This window comes from Opisthorchis viverrini (assembly GCF_000715545.1).
Source record: "Opisthorchis viverrini unplaced genomic scaffold opera_v5_263, whole genome shotgun sequence".
Classification (NCBI taxonomy): domain Eukaryota; kingdom Metazoa; phylum Platyhelminthes; class Trematoda; order Opisthorchiida; family Opisthorchiidae; genus Opisthorchis; species Opisthorchis viverrini.
In genome coordinates this window covers 203,337-222,546 of record NW_008751923.1, presented here as the reverse complement: position 1 = coordinate 222,546, position 19,210 = coordinate 203,337, and the positions used below count along the sequence as shown (strand labels likewise).

The window sequence follows — 19,210 nt, the reverse complement described above, 5'->3', positions numbered from 1 at the left end:
CCATCAGGGGTCCCAACTCAGGAGCAATCGATTATAGTTCACCGATAGTAGTCAAATGTCACAATTGTACCACTCATTTGGAAAGTTAGTTTGTTGTTTCTTTGGCTCATTGCTACTCTCTTGCCTCCAAACAACGGAGCCCTCTGACGAACGGCTACTTTAAGTTTGTTATTCAAAGGGTGAGTGTATGTTGGTTGTTGAATATCAAAAGTATCATTACTTGGATCTCGGTCGTATAGCACAATACTACCTGGGAATACTGGGTGTATAAATGAGCCTGGAAGCGCACATCAAGATGTGAAACCAACAAACGGCATTCAACCCTTATGAAAACTTGCTCGTGTTGGAGCAAGAATGTCTACTTTTAAGAACCTGTGACATGACTTTCCCCCAACTAGTCTCAGGGAATTACGAATACTCAGTGGAACGCAAAGTGGATCATACTTCCAGTTTAATGTGTTCAATCCAGAGGTCACATGGTTATCTGTTGGTTATAGATGAACACCTGGGTTGTATTGAGATGCAAACTGAAAGTGAATTAATCAATAAGGACTTAGCTTGGAACAATCAAAAGTGCTCAGCTTTTGTAACTCCGATCCAATCGATCCACAACTGTGGTGATATTTCCATCCTGCTCATCGGAATCTTTCTTGCACCGCTGCTAAGCTTCCTCCTGCCCTCCGCCTTTGTCCATTCGGTCCCTCGGGCGTCTAACCTTAAAACTCTTCATCAGTTGCCACTTCAAGCAGGAAATAGTTGTCACTCTCAGTCAATAAGTCATCTGCCGAAGTGTGTCGTACGTTTTGACACACTCTGCGTACATAATCTTGTACCACTTGGCAATCAAATTTCGTAGCGTCTGACCCCAGAATTGATAGGCCAGTTTCATTTCGATACAGTCTTTCGAAGGTCCTTCACAAGGTTGTTGAAAGTTCGTCTACAGTCCACGACCGGTTTCGTCCTTCTTGGGGCTTATCAGATAGGCGCAGTCCCCGAGTTTCCGTCAACCTTATGATCTGCTTGGAACCAAATTGCACGAAATTAGAGAATATACACTCATTTACAAACTAATTTGATTTTTCGATAGGCTCACCTGGAATCCAGTCGAATCTCTTGGCTCTCCGGTTCTCGGTTTTTTTGTTTAACCTTTCCGTCGAAAGGGATATCTACGAACTACTATAGTGTGTGTAGTTCTTGCTGACACTGCAACAGTCAACGACGAAGCTACTACCACCAAGTTTATCCCTCAAGAAGATTTCGATTCCGACCTCAGGTCTCAAAAGCTAATCAATCACATAATTCCCGTCCCTCGATGCGTATTGTACCACGCATTCATACTTCCTTACCAGAAACAACATAGCTTGGGTTCTTTGCAATCATCTTCGATAGTCTTGATCCATTCAACGTTGCAGAGGATAGGAGTTCCACTATTCCAAGATAAAAACGATCAATAAACTTGGTTTCCCATTGGCTGGATAGTTTTTTTTTAGCCGAGAAGCACTACCCTTGTTGGGAATCACCTGCAGTGTGTACCCGGGGGAGTGGGGCTTGAATTCACGAACTCCCGGCAACTAGCGGCCGACCAGCGGCTAACTTGCACCAATAATACGGCGTCATCTATACTCTAATTACGAAATGAACATCAAGAGGTCACTTGTTGCCTGACTGTTCCAGCAACAAAGTCTCCATGCTGACCAGTCGCTTGTGGCCGAACGACTGAGTTCTCGACTGTTGCCGGAGTGACTGCCAGTTTGAATCTCGTTGCAAGATGCAAACCGACAATATCTGGCAACAGGAATGAGATGCGTGCACTTGGCTCCTTGGCCTTTCAGCACAGGTTGACTTCAATTAGAGGACGAAAATCGAATCAACAATTGGCTTAACTGTCGTCAGTTTTGTGGCAACTATAAAGTACGAAAACGAAATATAACATTACGGTTAATTTGATCGCATTTTAATGTGTCTGTTTTGAAAGTGCATACTAGATCAGAGCGCATACTCAGTACTCAGAGTCTGTCTATCGTTTCATAATCGGACTTGAGCACAATGTAAGCTGAAGAGCTGGAACGGATTAGACGAAAATGAACGTTTTGCCTGTTGTGGTTCAAAACCTTCACGATAACCATTCGAGCAGGTTTCATTGCCATTTATTATTTTTCTGTTTATGGGCACCAAGTGATCCAGTGAAAAACCTTTTGTTCTGTGGCGCGCTAAATGGAAGGATCGACTTAATATTAAATTAATATTCCTAAAGAAGAGACAACAAAGGAGACTGCTCACATGGTTGCTGAAAACTATTCGACATCTCATGACCGGTTTCGCCGTTCTTGGGGCTCATTAGGTAAGTGCAGTCCCCGAGTTTCCGTCAACCTTATGTCCTATTTGAACCCTAATTGGACTGTTTGCGCCTACCTGATGAACCCGAACTGGAAGGGCGAAACCGAAGCTGGGCTGTCAAAGAGTTTTCAGTAACCTTGTAAGTAGTTTTCTTTATGAAAATATACAGTAATATCTCAAATATCGTGTCAACTGAAACATGAGGCGGCCTGTGTGCAGCACATTCCAATTATAGAATAGCATAAACGTGAAATTCAGTCGAGTCTCTCGTGAAAACCTAATCGATTTGCAAATGAGTGTATTTCTCGAAGAGATAATAAGATTATTGCTCTGGTGTGGAATCAACCTGTTTATTAAATGCTTGGGATATCTGAGCACATATCGTCACAGAAGGGAGGTGATTTACTGACCATTTGCAAGTAAGGTAGCGAGCATCCTCTCCTAACTGAGACGTCTTAATTTACCAACCAACACTGATCTGTTAGAATCCATTGGAAGACTCGTACGAAAACCTTTAAGTGAGGTTTCTCCCGATAGGAGAAAATAAGGTGGAAAGTTAAAAAAAATCCAGTGCTAACACACTACTCACAACATTTCAGCAAATCATAGAAACGAGAAAAATTCCAGTATTTCATACAAACTGGCTTCAAATGGGCTGTTGCTGTTTGCTGTTAAAATTTTTGGCTCCTCTCCCGTTAGCGGATAATATTTTTCTCCTTGTGTGCATGGATTATAGCACACTCAGCCTCCAAAATAATCCCGTTTTGGACGGCTATTTCATTTGGACAAAATATGCCTTATTTCAACTATTCCTTTTGTCCCATGCGTAAAAATACTCTGGCTGTCTTCTTCTGAAAATTTTTTTTCGTATATGTCGGACAAGACCTGTTCCTCGCATCCGGTTTCGTCCAGGGGGTTGTGACTTTTTTCAACGTAATCTCCCATCTGTTCACACAACCGAGGGTTATTCACACATGCTGAAGCAGCGAAAGAATCACATGTTTGTTCAATCCACCTTAGTTACCTACCGCAGTACCATACCCACGTGAAGTGTAGACCAGCTGGCTTGGTTTACTAATCAATTTCAGCAAACATGCTAAGAATGTTTAGGTAAACTCAGGTACCAATGAGGAACCAAGCCTGGTACAAAAATGCAGGTAAAAGACCAGATTTTGTCACTGTCACAACAGCGCGGCTGTTGTTCGAATGTCAAATATGCCCCGGTGGTTATAGTTCTTAGCAGTACACAAGATAATTAATGTGCATGATGTTCGAACTGTTTGACGTGTTTATCACTTCTATCTCTACTAAACAGTTTTGAATGGTTTATCGTCATCCAGAGTGACTGATCGCTTGCAGAACATATTGGGAGCCAAATGTAGCATAGTAAGGAGATTGTCATATGCGTTCGTATTGATTGATGTTTCGCCCAGTATGTCAGGTGATCATTCATTCAGCACTAATTTCTGATAGGTCAGTCGACCTACACTTCTTTGAATGGTCCTATACTTTGAACCTATCAGCGAGAAGGTGATACGCTAGAGTCTTGAGATGGTATCTTGCTGAACTGGGACCATTGTGCACATGTCTTGGCGTCTGGATATCCCGGAGTTTGATTGCCCCACCATTTTGAAGCAAAACGGGTATCGAATACCTAGGCAGGTTGTTCGCATCCAAACTGGTGTGAATATCTACGTGGAATTGACGGGGGGGGGGGGCTTTGGGACCTAATCACTCGAGACAGTCTAGTGACTGGTATTTTCGCATAGCGTAGGTAGGCTGGTTAGAACAGACCTAACCGCAAAAACCTTGTTTTAACCAACCGGCCTGCAAATAGGTATCTGTGGCGAAAACGATAGTGAACTCGTCTTCAGCAAAGCTTTTGTTTTGCTGACATTCTTGAGGTGTGCAGCTCACGTGGGTAGCAATAGAGTTGATTATGGGACGGTGCATGCACATCTTGTAGACCCTATCTCACGACGGGGTCAAAGGTTAGGAACCAATATGTGTGATCTTACTACAATATCAGTAGGATAGACACCTATGTACCGAGAAACAGCGTTTCACTGTCCTAAACTGGATTTGCATTTAACTGTTGCATAAAAATCTGTTCCATACTAACATCCATCAAATTAAGTTGCGTAACTCTAGCAAACGTGACTGCACACACTCACTAATCTACCACCAGTTTTTGACTCTGACATCTGTAGAAGATGTTGAGATATTGAGGGACGCCAGGGTTGACCATGGGGGATATGTTTCCAGAAAACAAATAGTAGAACCAATCTGGCCTAAAAACTGTTGTGAGAAGCAGACCCATCAGGGGTCCCAACTCAGGAGCAATCGATTATAGTTCACCGATAGTAGTCAAATGTCACAATTGTACCACTCATTTGGAAAGTTAGTTTGTTGTTTCTTTGGCTCATTGCTACTCTCTTGCCTCCAAACAACGGAGCCCTCTGACGAACGGCTACTTTAAGTTTGTTATTCAAAGGGTGAGTGTATGTTGGTTGTTGAATATCAAAAGTATCATTACTTGGATCTCGGTCGTATAGCACAATACTACCTGGGAATACTGGGTGTATAAATGAGCCTGGAAGCGCACATCAAGATGTGAAACCAACAAACGGCATTCAACCCTTATGAAAACTTGCTCGTGTTGGAGCAAGAATGTCTACTTTTAAGAACCTGTGACATAACTTTCCCCCAACTAGTCTCAGGGAATTACGAATACTCAGTGGAACGCAAAGTGGATCATACTTCCAGTTTAATGTGTTCAATCCAGAGGTCACATGGTTATCTGTTGGTTATAGATGAACACCTGGGTTGTATTGAGATGCAAACTGAAAGTGAATTAATCAATAAGGACTTAGCTTGGAACAATCAAAAGTGCTCAGCTTTTGTAACTCCGATCCAATCGATCCACAACTGTGGTGATATTTCCATCCTGCTCATCGGAATCTTTCTTGCACCGCTGCTAAGCTTCCTCCTGCCCTCCGCCTTTGTCCATTCGGTCCCTCGGGCGTCTAACCTTAAAACTCTTCATCAGTTGCCACTTCAAGCAGGAAATAGTTGTCACTCTCAGTCAATAAGTCATCTGCCGAAGTGTGTCGTACGTTTTGACACACTCTGCGTACATAATCTTGTACCACTTGGCAATCAAATTTCGTAGCGTCTGACCCCAGAATTGATAGGCCAGTTTCATTTCGATACAGTCTTTCGAAGGTCCTTCACAAGGTTGTTGAAAGTTCGTCTACAGTCCACGACCGGTTTCGTCCTTCTTGGGGCTTATCAGATAGGCGCAGTCCCCGAGTTTCCGTCAACCTTATGATCTGCTTGGAACCAAATTGCACGAAATTAGAGAATATACACTCATTTACAAACTAATTTGATTTTTCGATAGGCTCACCTGGAATCCAGTCGAATCTCTTGGCTCTCCGGTTCTCGGTTTTTTTGTTTAACCTTTCCGTCGAAAGGGATATCTACGAACTACTATAGTGTGTGTAGTTCTTGCTGACACTGCAACAGTCAACGACGAAGCTACTACCACCAAGTTTATCCCTCAAGAAGATTTCGATTCCGACCTCAGGTCTCAAAAGCTAATCAATCACATAATTCCCGTCCCTCGATGCGTATTGTACCACGCATTCATACTTCCTTACCAGAAACAACATAGCTTGGGTTCTTTGCAATCATCTTCGATAGTCTTGATCCATTCAACGTTGCAGAGGATAGGAGTTCCACTATTCCAAGATAAAAACGATCAATAAACTTGGTTTCCCATTGGCTGGATAGTTTTTTTTTCAGTATTCGTCATGATGACTTCTTTCGTTTCGGACCTGTACCGATTCTCCGGTCACTGGCGCCAACTGTGACAGCAAACGCCCCTCCGACCCCAAACAGTTCGAGAGTGTTTTTTCCAGTATCTGCAGTCGAACACTTTTGAAGGTCACTGCTGCTTCGTTTGTAAACTCAAACTGTCTATTTTGACAGAGTAATTCAAAAAGTGGTAGGCCATCCGGTCCAGAACTTTGCACTGATGAGGCTTTCCCGAAACGTGTACAAGCTAACTGGCAGGATTGGGAACTGATCAGTGGTGCCTTCAGTAGAACAAACAGCCGGGACTGGAAAGCAAATAGTACCTATGGCAATAAAGTCGACGTTCTTCTTAGTTGATATTGAGTGTCTGCGAAATCAAATGTCTATTCCTTGAGAATTTGTAAATTGGCGGTCAGTTAGCACTGACTCGAGCACTAGTGCAACGGAGTGAAGCTCCAGGAATGCTGAAGCTAAGTCCCTACGATTGATGGGCTAGCTTCAATCTGATTCCGGCTCTAGAACTCCATTCATAATTGGTACCATCCATCTGGTTTCTTAACTAGGACCATCGAAGAGTAGTATAGACTGCTTATTCCACGAGTATATCACACCCAATCGTAGTTCTTGCTGGCTGTATAACTGACTCGGGGGATGGAAAAGCATTTGATCTGAGCCATAAGATAAATAGCTCTCGGAATTTAGAAGAGCTTCGTTCTCAGTCGCTGAGCAGAAGCCGAAGAAATCTCCCTTACTGGTCGCCCCTTGACCGCAGCCTATCCCAACGGGACACTCCAAGACAGGAGCTTTTGTTCATGACACCGCCGGATTATTCTTTCAGTTAGATTGTGCCGTGGGGTCGAGATGGTTCAAGTGGTTAGAGCGTGAATTTACTGACCGGGAGGTCCGTGGTACGAACCCGAGCTCTGCCTCTCGACATCCCCTGTCTAGGCTTGGCCAACCTGGAGGTATCCCAGCCCTCGTGCTTCCTTCGGGTTGCATGGCAGCTAGGCCCCTGAGGGGTGTGCCATAATTTGTCATCAGCCCACCTCTCTTCAGACGTACAAACGATTCTTCTCCCTTAGAGGATCCACCACCAGACTGTTACTTTTACCTCCGGCCTAGTAACGAACTCCTCTTATTGCGTCATCAAGCAATGCACTCACTGAGTCAATTTTCAACCGGTAGTTATCTATCACCATCGCTGCTGGTGCGCATGAATTGCTGCGAGTTTCCTGTCTTTCACCACAGTGGTATCTTTTCCTACTTATGGGTTGAGCACAACTCATTCTTTCTGTCTATCTGAATTGTTGCCTATCTTCTAACCTGTGTCAGTGAATTAAGTGAGTCTCACATAGGAGAGGAAGAGTACACAAACTCTTTGTTGTCGGAAGATGGTCGATCTTGATGAACCGGCTCGGCAGCAGCCCCGGTACTCCGTCGACCTCCGGCAGAGCGTATTGCAGTCACCCCTGCAGACTCACCGAAGGGACTGTCAATCCGCCACTTCATGGCTTTCTTACAGTCTGCCGGTGATTTAACTCCCGTGAGAAGAGCTTTTCTTGGTGCCTATTCTAATTTCATGTCTGTAGGCGCAAACGCAATCAGTTTAACGACCTGTTTAAAACTAACGCGGAGTATTTTATTAGAAAATGCCAACTGACCGGTTACAGACTTTTGGACAGGGAAGCAAAACTCTCATTTACATCTTATTCACAAAACTGGACATACATCTTCTCCTGAACGCGTCTTCTTGAACTGTGCTGGATATTCATTGACTCCAATCATTCATTGCTCAAATCCAAGCAAACGCTACAAAGTGACTCCACAAATTCCACAAGAGATCTTCGTTTTCAAGAGACGCAAAACGAGTTTACAAGAACAAAACATGCTACTCGCATGCCTCCCCATCAGTAGTAGTAGCACCGCCACACACCTTCACCCTTTAAAAGTCGTTCGCCTGCCATCAATTTCCATTTATCTCTGTCAGGTCGGCTTTGGCAGCGGGTCTACTTGGCCACTTGCGAAGCTGCGTCCCATTTATTCTTTTCGATTCCCGACCATCTTAGATTGTATAGACGTTCGAGCCTATTTCCCTTCAGTGTTGTAATCTTTCGTAGAGGTATCTTTCGTTTAAAGGAAAGGAATACGGTTGTGTTGCCACGACAGCTAAGTTCATGAGCCCGGTTATCTTGATATCATTTACAATGATTGGTACAGATTTTCTAACAAGCATGGTACATTCCAAGCTTGTTCATCCAAAAGCACACTTCTAGATAATGTCCAGATTTTCCGTCTAGATTCAGTTTCGTCCTGGTTACCATATTTGGTCTGAGAAAGCTTTGGAAAGTTGCTAGTTCGATGTGGTCAACGTGCTTGACCTGCAAAGATTTTGTCAACCTCAAACGGCGAAAGTCACCGCCTGGGTATGATGTCCTTGAGGGTGAGGTCAAAACGTTTTTGCAAGTTAGTTGCAAAGCTCCACGAACAAATCACCAGTCACGTGACAATTACTAAAGAAATCAGCCTACAGAAATATCCTCACAAAGAACGCGGCATAAAACCTTCCGGTCTTGACCCGAGAAACATGTGGTGTGTGTTGGCAGAGAATGCAAAATTCGCCATCTAAGAAATACTAATTGAGCATGATATAATGTCCACAATAATCCAACAGAAGATTCGTTCAGGAATTTTCCCCTAACCGTTCCACTCAGTCGCCCCGGGGCGCATTTATCCGTGATGGTTGGTCTTACGTCGTATCGTCACACCAGAACTCCAGTCTTTACGACGGAAGCGCGTTTCATCGATTCGGCCTACAGCAACGTAGTTAAACACATTCGAGCGTGGTTTATCATTCTCCGTAACAAGCCGTGAACGTGTTGAAATAAACACCAATGATCAGTGAGTCAAGCAGTTCTTGAGTTTCTGCAGATGTCATTGGTGGAATTGTTTCTATGAAAAACTGGATATTGAATCTTTGTAGAAAAGAGAACTTTCTCATTTCATAAAGGAAACTACTCACAAGGTTGCTGAAAACTCTTCGACAGCCCACAACCGGTTTCGCCCTTCCAGTTCGGGCTCAACAGGTAGGCGCAGTCCCCGAGTTTCCGTCAACCTTGTGTTCTACTTGAATCCAAATTGGACTGTTTGCGAGAAATACACTCATTTGCAAATCAATTTGGTTTCCACGAGAGACTCAACTGAATCTCTCTTTTATGATATTCTACAACTGAATTTGCTGCACATAGACCGCCTGATGATTTAGTTAGCACGATATTCGAAATATCGCAGTGTATTTTCATAAAGGAAACCACTCACAAGGTCGGCTCAATTGGAACACAAGGCCGACGGAAACTCGGGGACTGCACTTACCTACTGAGCCCCAAGAAGGGCGAAACCGGTCGTGGGCTGTCGAGGAGTTTCCAGCAACTTTGTGAGTAGTTTTTTTTTAAATGAAAATATACTGCGATATCGTGCCAACTGAATCATCAGGCGGCATGTGTGCAGCACATTCAGTTGTAGGATATCCCAAACGAGAGATTCAATTGAGTCTCCCGTGAAAACCAAATTGATTTGCAAATGATTGTATTTCTCGAGAACTTTCTTTTGTAAAAAAGCGGTTAAGGTCATATAATAGGGAGAGAAAAGTGCTACACGTATTCTCGGAATGAAAACTTAGTTGTGTTGAAGACGATAGTAATGGCGACAGTATTAGAGATCTTCCCCTCAGAAGATCTTTCCCAAACAACGGTTTCAAGTCTATTCGTCCCGGTCCCGTGGACTTTACTCTTTAGTTGTCCAGAAGAATGCTAATCACTTCAAAAGGGTCTGGAAACATCATATGGTATGGCCCTAGTAACATCCAAGTTGGGGACTAGCCAGCGCTGAAATTAATTCCTGCTTAGCCACTACTGGGTACTTTTGGCTCCCTATCACGGAACTGTCTATCAAACCCAATGACCGATAGTTCCGCGTAAACAGGTGGTTCCAGAGCCTGTCTATAATACACCAAATAAGAGGCTAAATCTCACATGTGTCTATATTTATTCTTCCAGCAAAATCTACGTAAGTTCAGAGGTCCTTCATGTCCCACATCGTTTAAATGAATTCCTTAGGATCCTAAATTATCACGGTATGAGGAGTCAGGTTTGCCCGTTCCAAAATGTTGAAATAATGACCAACTTGTCTCCAGACTTCCGAAAATCTTGATGGTTTATTCCATTTGAATACGCTCTCTCTCGTGAACGATTGCCAGAGCAAGGGTTAGCGGATAGTTAAAAATCAATGACGAAGCCTGCAGGCAACCTGAAGTCAAATCTAATGTGTCCCAGTTTCACCACATTAAATCACACCGACAGAAGCGAGGCGGATTGCGTTTCCGTAAAACGCCTCTCCTCGCCTCAGGGTAGCAGATGAAATCGCGCTGTACGAAAAGATTTGCTCGATAATGGTGTGGTGAGTCTCACTTTCTAAAGGGGCAGTTTCTGTCTCTAAGTCGACTACAAATGAACCATCAAGAATGAAGAACAGAAAGAGGTCAATGACTTAGGCTACCCTGCATTGTGATTAGGTGGTATACATGGACACGAATTGAAATTTAATCTTTCTGTTGATGGTGGAGGGTGACAGCCAACCAGAATAACAGTGAACACGTTTCCGGTAAACTATTTTCAAGTCAATCGAGGTGACAAAACCGAGAATGACCAGACAAACAGCAGAGATTATGTGAACACATTTGATGTTCTGGGCCATAGCGGAATTCCTGTTTTGTAACCGGTGTGCAAGAATCAATTTTCGAATGGGATCAGACGGGGGGAGAAAATGATATAAAATAGAAAAAGGCATGACTCGTTTTCATGTTTTGAGTATTCGACTTACGTTTTGTATCTGAATGTCCCGGATCTCACAGGAGGAATCTATTATTTCAGTGTTACAAAGGCCTGCTGTCAACTTTGCGCTGCATTTAGCAAAATGGTCGTAGGCCATCGCCGCAAGCAATTTTAATTTTATGGGAAATTTTTGCCCTCCTAACCAATGCCACACCCAGATCCTCTGGCCTAATGTAATAAAATCGCCACTTGAGCAAGAGACTACTGCATTTGGACATGTTGGTCACGTGGGCGAAAACTTGAAATCTCCCGCAACATCGAAACCACAGTTACCATAACAACAAGTCTGATATCTTCAAAACACGATGCAACAGAAAACGCACAAGGACATACTGAATTGCAAAAGTACTGATTCAACATTTACTCAGCTGTAAAACTGTGAATCAGGTTGGTTGCTGCGATGGTAAAATCGGGATGAATAGTTTTTGCCATCCTTCCAATCAATGCAGAGGTCCATCATAAGGCTTGATGTGGGTACGTCAGTTCTGCTCAAAATTTTGTAGCGGTTTGTGTTCAGAAGCGAGCGATCCTCACTGGGGACGATACATGTATGCTACGAACAAAATACCTATCCCGATAAAACCCCAAAACCGCAACGAAAAGTTGCCCAGCGGGTTTTAAGCGTGTGTTACTGGGAGGTCCTGACTAGCGGGTCAATCGATCGTCACAACCAGGACAGTTACTGGGTCGTCGTTCGATGAGTCGGGCACACTAGTCACATCGCTCAGGTGTGAACACGTTCGCCTGTTCAGATGTGTTAATTCAGATGCGTCCAACGTGCGTTGGTGTAGTAGTGGTTACACGCTCGCCTCGCACGCCAGATGTCCGGGGTTCAAATCCCGGCACGGCCATTGGATATGCACTGCTGATGAGCTCTAATAAGAGCGAAGCTCGAGTCCGATGCTTCCCTTTGGTGTGGACTTACCGGAAAGACTGCACCAGAACAGGAGGACGGCCGTTCAAACGAGAGTGGTGTGGCTACGAACAAAAAATATATAACTTTATCTAAACAGTAGAAAAGGTCAACCACTGAAGTAGCTGCTTCCCCAGCTCGTCAAACTTGCATCACCGTTGCCAGTGAAAGGAGGAAAACCCTTCGCTACGAAATCATTTATTGGCAAAAACGAGCTAAGCAGTTACAATTCATTAGACAAGAGAGTAGGCAACCCACTTGCACACAGTATTTAAAAACCGAATATTCCAAAGCATCCTCCAGGGTATTTACCGACTATTAAACAACACTGAAAAGTGGTTCCTCTTTTTTCCGCAATAAATCTCACTCCCATCAGGTGTGGAATAGAGCTTGGCCACTAACCACAGACTACTTGTATGTTTCATCAGTAGTATTCATCACTACACCAAGGAATACTTTTTATCTGCTAATTCCGGACAGTTTTGACAGAGTATTCCCACTACATGTTATTGCTTGCGAAGTTTTCTCTCAGTCTGAACCCAAACGAGTTCGGCAAGATCGTGTTTTTACCTTAATGTGGTCAAAATAGAAATAATTTATGCTCTGTGCTCTCTTCACCAATCACTAGTGTTAGTCTCTGAGGGCAACTGAAGTGTGCTAAATATGTCTGTGTTAGGCTATCCTCAACCACATAGGAGATAGGTGACTGGGTTTCTCGTCATACGTTAGGAAAAAAAGAAAGAAAAATGAAAAATCATAACCTTTCATTCTGTTCATCACCTTATCCATGATAGTTTTCTGTACATCCGCGTTTTTTTCGGGTTGTTGCACGTCGAATTCAATGGCTCAGGTGCTGTTTTGATATACTCTCCTTTTCCGGTGACGTAGCCCCTCACTCTTTCATGAAAGACTAGGAGGTCGACACACCAAAATGCGTGCATATATGCTTCGCGGGATCTTTCATGGTGATTCTTATTCCCATACTTCAAACTAATAAGCTGTCTACTTAAGTCTATTTTAGAATCGACAGGCGTACATCAATTCCTGTAAAAATGTCGCGCTCAGGCATTTCCCATCACCCTTATGTTCAATGTGAGGTCTTCAAGTTGCTAAGAAACAGTATGACTTGACCTTGCCAGTCGTCTGTGAGCGTGCGACCGAGTCTTTTCTACACCTGTCTGCAAATATTTGCATTCTTCTTAAAATCTTTTCAAACGATTGTCTGAATACTCATCACCTCTTGTTTACTTCTTCTCTACCACTACATCCCAAGCCAGATTCAGTCTACAAACCTAGTAACTGATCATTTCCCCCCAAAATATTTTATCGTTTACACAAATTACAAGGTTAATTTCGGGTGAACAGGGCTGTCTGTCCCACATCACTCAATTTAACGAAAGTAAAACTTGTGATTTTTTTTAGATGAGATCGGAATTCCGACTTATTGTTTGCCAAATCTTTCTTGACGGAAACGCGAAATAAGATTTCCCAGGTGGCTTTCACGTAGCTGAGCCTAGGCTAAACAAACTTACATGGGGCATGCTCGTCCGTTGACGGCTAGCACCCCATCAACCACCCATGGGGCTGTCGCCTTCTTGTATCCCTAACGTATGCGAACGCTGATTGGAGCAAAATGTGCGTTAGACAGACAGACACGCCTGGACAAGTGGACTGGTGAGTGCGTCCTGACACGTGGACATTGGCGCGTCAAGCTCATCCACTGACAATCGCCAGCTGTCTACTTGAGCATCCCCAATTACACACAGAATTGCCAAGTGTGGCCACGGTTGGCGAAAATAGTTATCACACCTTTGTGTGTAGCCCTGGTGACAGGCCACATCATTAGTTTTACTTTCACCAATTTCAGTTCCACTATGGGAATAGATTAACCAGGGGATTCATGAACCACACACGCAAACAAAAAACAACACACCCGAATTATTCTCTCGACTGTGGAAGGTAATATTTTGGAACTAAGAGTGTTTGGATAAAAAAATAGCGAATTGAATGTAACCGGCGTTCTTCTCAGTTGCAACCTAACTTATTCAAACTGAATTCGGTCAGAATTCCCGCGGCTCAATGCTGCTGTTCTGGCAGGTTGGGAGATGACAAGAGGTGAGTTTGCCATTTTCAACCGCACATCTGATATGTATGCCACAAATGACGTTTTATGGATTCGAAACCTGGATGTTTAGTCGCGAGATAAACATATGGTCAGGAAAACGAGTAGGCAGGTTCGTCTGATGGCACTTGGTTCAAAACAACTGTGTACGGTGTCTGCCTAACTGATTTTTCGTGTAATATAGTTGTTTCTCAATCATAAAACGATCCTACTAAAGCCTATCCGTGCAGTTGACTATTTTGATTGATAACTTTGTGACCTGTCGACGTCTGTCGACGGATTTTCAGCGACCTTATGAGTAGTACATTACAAAGATGAAGTCTGTGACCTGTTTAGATGGCTAAAGCTGTAGTGGTAGCCGCTGAGAAAATTTCGAAGGTAAAAACAAAGAAGCGCGGACGTTTGTGGACGCAGCTTCGTGTCGTTAAGACTGGACTTTCGTTCCCAAGGGACTCCACCTGCTTTTTGTCTCTCTCTCTCTCTCTCTCTCTCTCTCTCTCTCTCTCTCTCTCTCTCTCTCTCTCTCTCTCTCTCTCTCTCTCTCTCTCTCTCTCTCTCTCTCTCTCTCTCTCTCTCTCTCTCTCTCTCTCTCTCTCTCTCTCTCTCTCTCTCTCTCTCTCTCTCTCTCTCTCTCTCTCTCTCTCTCTCTCTCTCTCTCTCTCTCTCTCTCTCTCTCTCGAGAGAGAGAGAGAGAGAGAGAGAGAGAGAGAGAGAGAGAATTTGGTCTGCAACAGCAAACATGGTCTACAGGTAGCCCCACACTTAACCATGTCTCACCGACTGGGACGCTTGTCATATGATTGAATTCGGACCATGCTTCACCGATTCAGCATTTCGCACGATATCGATGAGCTCAGGTGAGAAAAGAACTAGAAAGGTTTCTTTTGTTCTTCGGTAGGTGGAAACAAGGCGTGCCTGCGGATCAGGTCAATACTAGTAGCCTCTCCCAATATTGCTTATCTTATGACAGTATCCATGACCAGTCATTGTCCGAGCTGGTTAGAACATTCTTCAGATTCATTCGCCATGGGCAGCTGAGGTCGTCGATTCACGAGAAAATTCAAAAGCACCAATGACCTTGAGCTGGTCAGTAGAAATGCAGCGAGGTTAAACGGGTTGACCAACACATGTGACTGTTAATAATTCATCAGCTGGTTTAATTGTAGTCTGTTACTGTTGAGGTCAGCCGAGGACGAACCGCGGCCGGATTTCAGCGACAAAGAGTGCGGAAAAACCTTCGTATTCAGTGCGAGTGTCCTGAACTCTTTCGAAAATAAGAAGATAACGATTTGAGGTTAAAAATGCACCTCTCTGACCATTTGTCAATTGAAGTCCCTAAAATTTGGATTAGTTTTGGGGGCGTTCAGACAGCACGCAAATCAGCACAAACGGCAAATTTCATGGTCTATTTTCTTACAAAACGGACACATTAGGACGTGGAATAATTCGACAAGCATAGATATGACTCGAGGGGCTAAACTTCATCAAGTTTCCGAAGTATACTGGTTTTTCTACTCTGACAGGCAAATTGAAATCGATTCTCGTTAAACCAGTCTAACATGAACTGTCGGAATCTGAATACCGCCACATTTGTTCCACCAAAAGCTATCTTCACCACGTTTGTATATTGAACCTTTTCGTGGGCTGATTTGGGGGGAACGCGAGAAGGCTCAGTGGTTAGGGCACGAATTTACTGACCGGAAGGTCCGCGGTTCAAACCCGACCTCTGTCTAGGCTTGGGCAACCTAGCAGTATCCCAGCCCTCTTGCTTCCTTCGGGTGGCATGTCAGTTAGGCCCTGAAAGGGTGCTACAGGTAAATGATGTTTTTTGAATTCGCTAGTGGAAAGCCACGACATGTAAAAACAGCTACTCACTGATCAAAAGGGTTTGGAATGTGTTTCGTGATTGCTTAAATAATAGTTTGTCTCAGACAAGCAATTATGTGGAAATATGAAGTAACGATCGCGCAGGTTGTTTTATCTCAACTCCTCGGATACTGTACAGCAAAAAGCCGAATATTTGCGGTGACCAACGATAAGGAACCGGTGTGAAAACCTAAAGGATGAGTAAAACTAATATCGTACAAAAACTGGCGTTCCTTCATGATTTATTAAACTCAAAATTCAAGAATAACCATGATTTACAGCATTTTTGTCTATATGAGTAGTATATCGCTTCATCCTAATTTCAAGGTTCCTGTGATGATGGGACAAGTATCCTGCTAGTTATAAGCACAACTTGTATCTACTCCACTTTTGAAATGAGATTACTTTTTCATTAAAGAAAGAGGGAGGCTTGAATCGCTGGTCTGTTCAGTAATCATTATCTTGTACGACACTCCACTCAAATTAACTTGAAAAGGAACGGTGAAAACAAAATGCGTTACCACGGTGGATGCGACAGAGATTGAAATGGTCATTAACACAAATTCGGACACAATGTAAAAAAAGAAGAGAAAACTAAAGATTTGATTCGATAAGTAGGTAAAAGTGGAGTGAAATACAGGCATTTGCACACCAGTTTGGTTTCACCAGAGTGGCGTTACATCTATACAATATAGTGCCGTACTGGCCAGTCTTACCAACTGAGACATGAGGAGGTCTGTGCAGCACATCAGGGGATTCAGGTGAGTCTCTCAAGGAAACCAGATTGTCATGCAAAAGAGTGTATTTGAATAATTTCGGGACTGCGCCTACTTGATTAGCTGCAAGAAGGGAGAAACCGGTCGTGTACTGTCGGAGAGTTTTCAGCAACCTGATGAGTAGTATGTTTGTGTGCGAATGAAGGCTTTTGCCATGCTCCACTGACCAAAACCAACGGATCATGATTCGGAAGGATTGCGAGTTTTTTTCACACTACCCAGCGTGTTATTCACGCATGGAGTGGTGATGTCTGAACGTGAAGAACGTGTATGTTTTAACTGTTGTGATTCAATTCATCACGGTTGGCCAGTCCCGTGTTTCTGTGCTGGCCGTCCAAAAACGGTATTCATGCGAGACAGATGAGTCATCATCTCTGGCATGTGCATCAACCCATCCCTCTCTCCAAGACGGTCGATGCATTGTACAGAACCACAGTTCTTGAGACAAGTCAAAAGGCACTTGATCCGAATAGCTGATACGGGCATAGGTTCAGAAGGTTGCGCCATTCGTAATGCACTACTCACAAAGTTGCTGAAAACTCGTCGACAGCCCTCCACGGTTGCACCATCCTCACCTTCATCTAGCTTGACACAATCGAGCCTAGAATTGTACAAATCAATCTTCTAACTCAACGATGACGACCGGTGCAAGTACTTTGATAGTGGGCGGGGCCGATGTTACCGCTCAATTACTTCATTTTACCGATACTACTTATAAGGCTGGTGGCAATTCTCGGAAAGTCCAATAAAAATATGGTCTTTTCAAGGCTCATTAAATAGAGCCAGTTTTAGCAGTAAATTAAACATACTCATTTGACAGTTAGTTACAGTTCAAGTGTTTTTTTCCTTGACGTAACTCACTACTTATAACTTTGCGGAATGCTCTTCGACAGCCCTCTTCTTGTGGTTCATCGGGCTTTCATCAAACTTATGTTCTAGTCTGACGTTAATGACTGATGCAACTGGATTTCTTCCTGAAGAGAAGTTACCATTCAAAATGGAGATCCGACTGACGTTCTGTTGCGTTTAATGTCAGCCAGAAGTAATTTTTTATTTCAATGTTCATCTACACTCACGTCCAACTTGATGTCAAAGTATGAAACAGAATTGATGATACTCAAATAGACTAGTAGTGAATATTATGAATGTGAATATGAATATTATGAACAAGGCGTCATTCTAAGATCGATCTGAGTTTCCCGTTGAAAAAGAAACATTTCCGTTTGCAATTCACTGTTAGACAGATACAGCTTAAACACCCACTATCCAGAATAGTTTCAGCCACTTATCTCCTAATTATCTTACGTGGGTGGATGTCCGTTCTTATACTGCGCAAAAAATATCTCTGAGTTGGAAATAAATGGAACGCTGAAACCATAATCAGATATCCTTTCGTTTTTTTCGTAGCGAGGGTAGCTTTGGCAATAGGAGATAACGAAGAAGCCCTATTAGGCAATTAGATGGGGAACTTGTAGCCATGCAAACTCAATTAATCAATCAGACTAATAAAGATTCTTGTTTCAGACGTTGAGTGATTTCTTTCGTCCCATGCTCAGAATCAATAGAAAAAAAACATTTTTCGAATTTTTTTTGTCTTGGTTTGACTTCACAGTGAGATAGTTCCGTTTGTCTGAAAAATGTTTACAATAGACAATGAGAGACTACTGAACTGCATTTGGGAAAACGAAATTAATCAGCGTCCACGTTTTTTAGAGGGATCGCACTGGGTTGCAGGCTTGAGTAGAATATCGTTGGCTAGTTGCATTTAACTATTCCCCTGGTAATCAATTCTGAAATTACGTTGATAATCTTCGGTTATTGCACTATTTCGTGAAAGAGGAAATGTTTCGATCCCAACCTGTACGTTAGAACATTGCGAAAAGTGTTCACAATTTAAGGGACAGAACTGCTCAGAAAGTAAGACAGGCACCGTTTAAGGCAGTGGCTATGTTTCTCTGTGACAGAGCCACAATTTATTACGAAAGAAGCTAACCGTGAACATACAAACACCGATGTAAAGAAAAGGGACCTACTGATGGTCTTTCATGGCTGCAATTTACATCTCAAACTGGAGTTGGACCCACGACTTCGAAGTCATTGTGACCTTGTATTCTAATGGTTCGTTGGATAGCAATTCCCAAGTAGGGTTGATGGCTCCTCTGGTTATTCCATTCGCACTCCTCGTTACGTTGCATTCGATCTACAGACTACCAGCCGCCTGATTAGCAGTCAATCTTCCCTTTACGAAATGTTCCCAAAGCACCTCAAAGATCAATACGTTCTCGTTATAACTTTTGGTCACGTACCACTGGGCACAGGAAACTTTCCAGCACACTTCACCGAAGGTAACTCTGTTCAACAAATGTGTTCTTAATTTTACTTGGTTTGTATAGAATTTCTAGAGTCCCATACTGCGTGCATTGAGAATCAGTTCGAATGGCAAAAATGCGTATATCTGAGGGTATTAGATGACAAGGAAAAAAATCGTTCA

The 19,210-nt window shown here is 43.2% G+C and overlaps 2 protein-coding genes across 2 annotated transcripts; one reads left to right on the top strand and one right to left on the bottom strand.

Annotated features, from left to right (window-relative positions):
* Positions 1 to 2,280: 2,280 nt before the first annotated feature.
* T265_14800 (hypothetical protein) lies at positions 2,281 to 11,743 on the top strand (the record flags this gene model as incomplete). Its single annotated transcript, XM_009175299.1, is given in 8 exon segments — positions 2,281 to 2,468; positions 5,553 to 5,649; positions 6,929 to 7,175; positions 7,827 to 8,143; positions 9,137 to 9,417; positions 9,423 to 9,586; positions 10,209 to 10,218; positions 11,560 to 11,743. Coding segments are annotated over 8 exon segments (1,488 nt in total).
* Positions 11,744 to 11,804: 61 nt separating this feature from the next.
* On the bottom strand, positions 11,805 to 18,817 carry T265_09272 (hypothetical protein; the record flags this gene model as incomplete). Its single annotated transcript, XM_009175298.1, has 4 exons — positions 11,805 to 11,907; positions 11,968 to 12,020; positions 15,797 to 15,944; positions 18,780 to 18,817. The coding sequence occupies 4 exons, from the start codon at positions 18,815 to 18,817 to the stop codon at positions 11,805 to 11,807; spliced, it is 342 nt and encodes a 113-aa protein (XP_009173562.1).
* Positions 18,818 to 19,210: the final 393 nt, after the last annotated feature.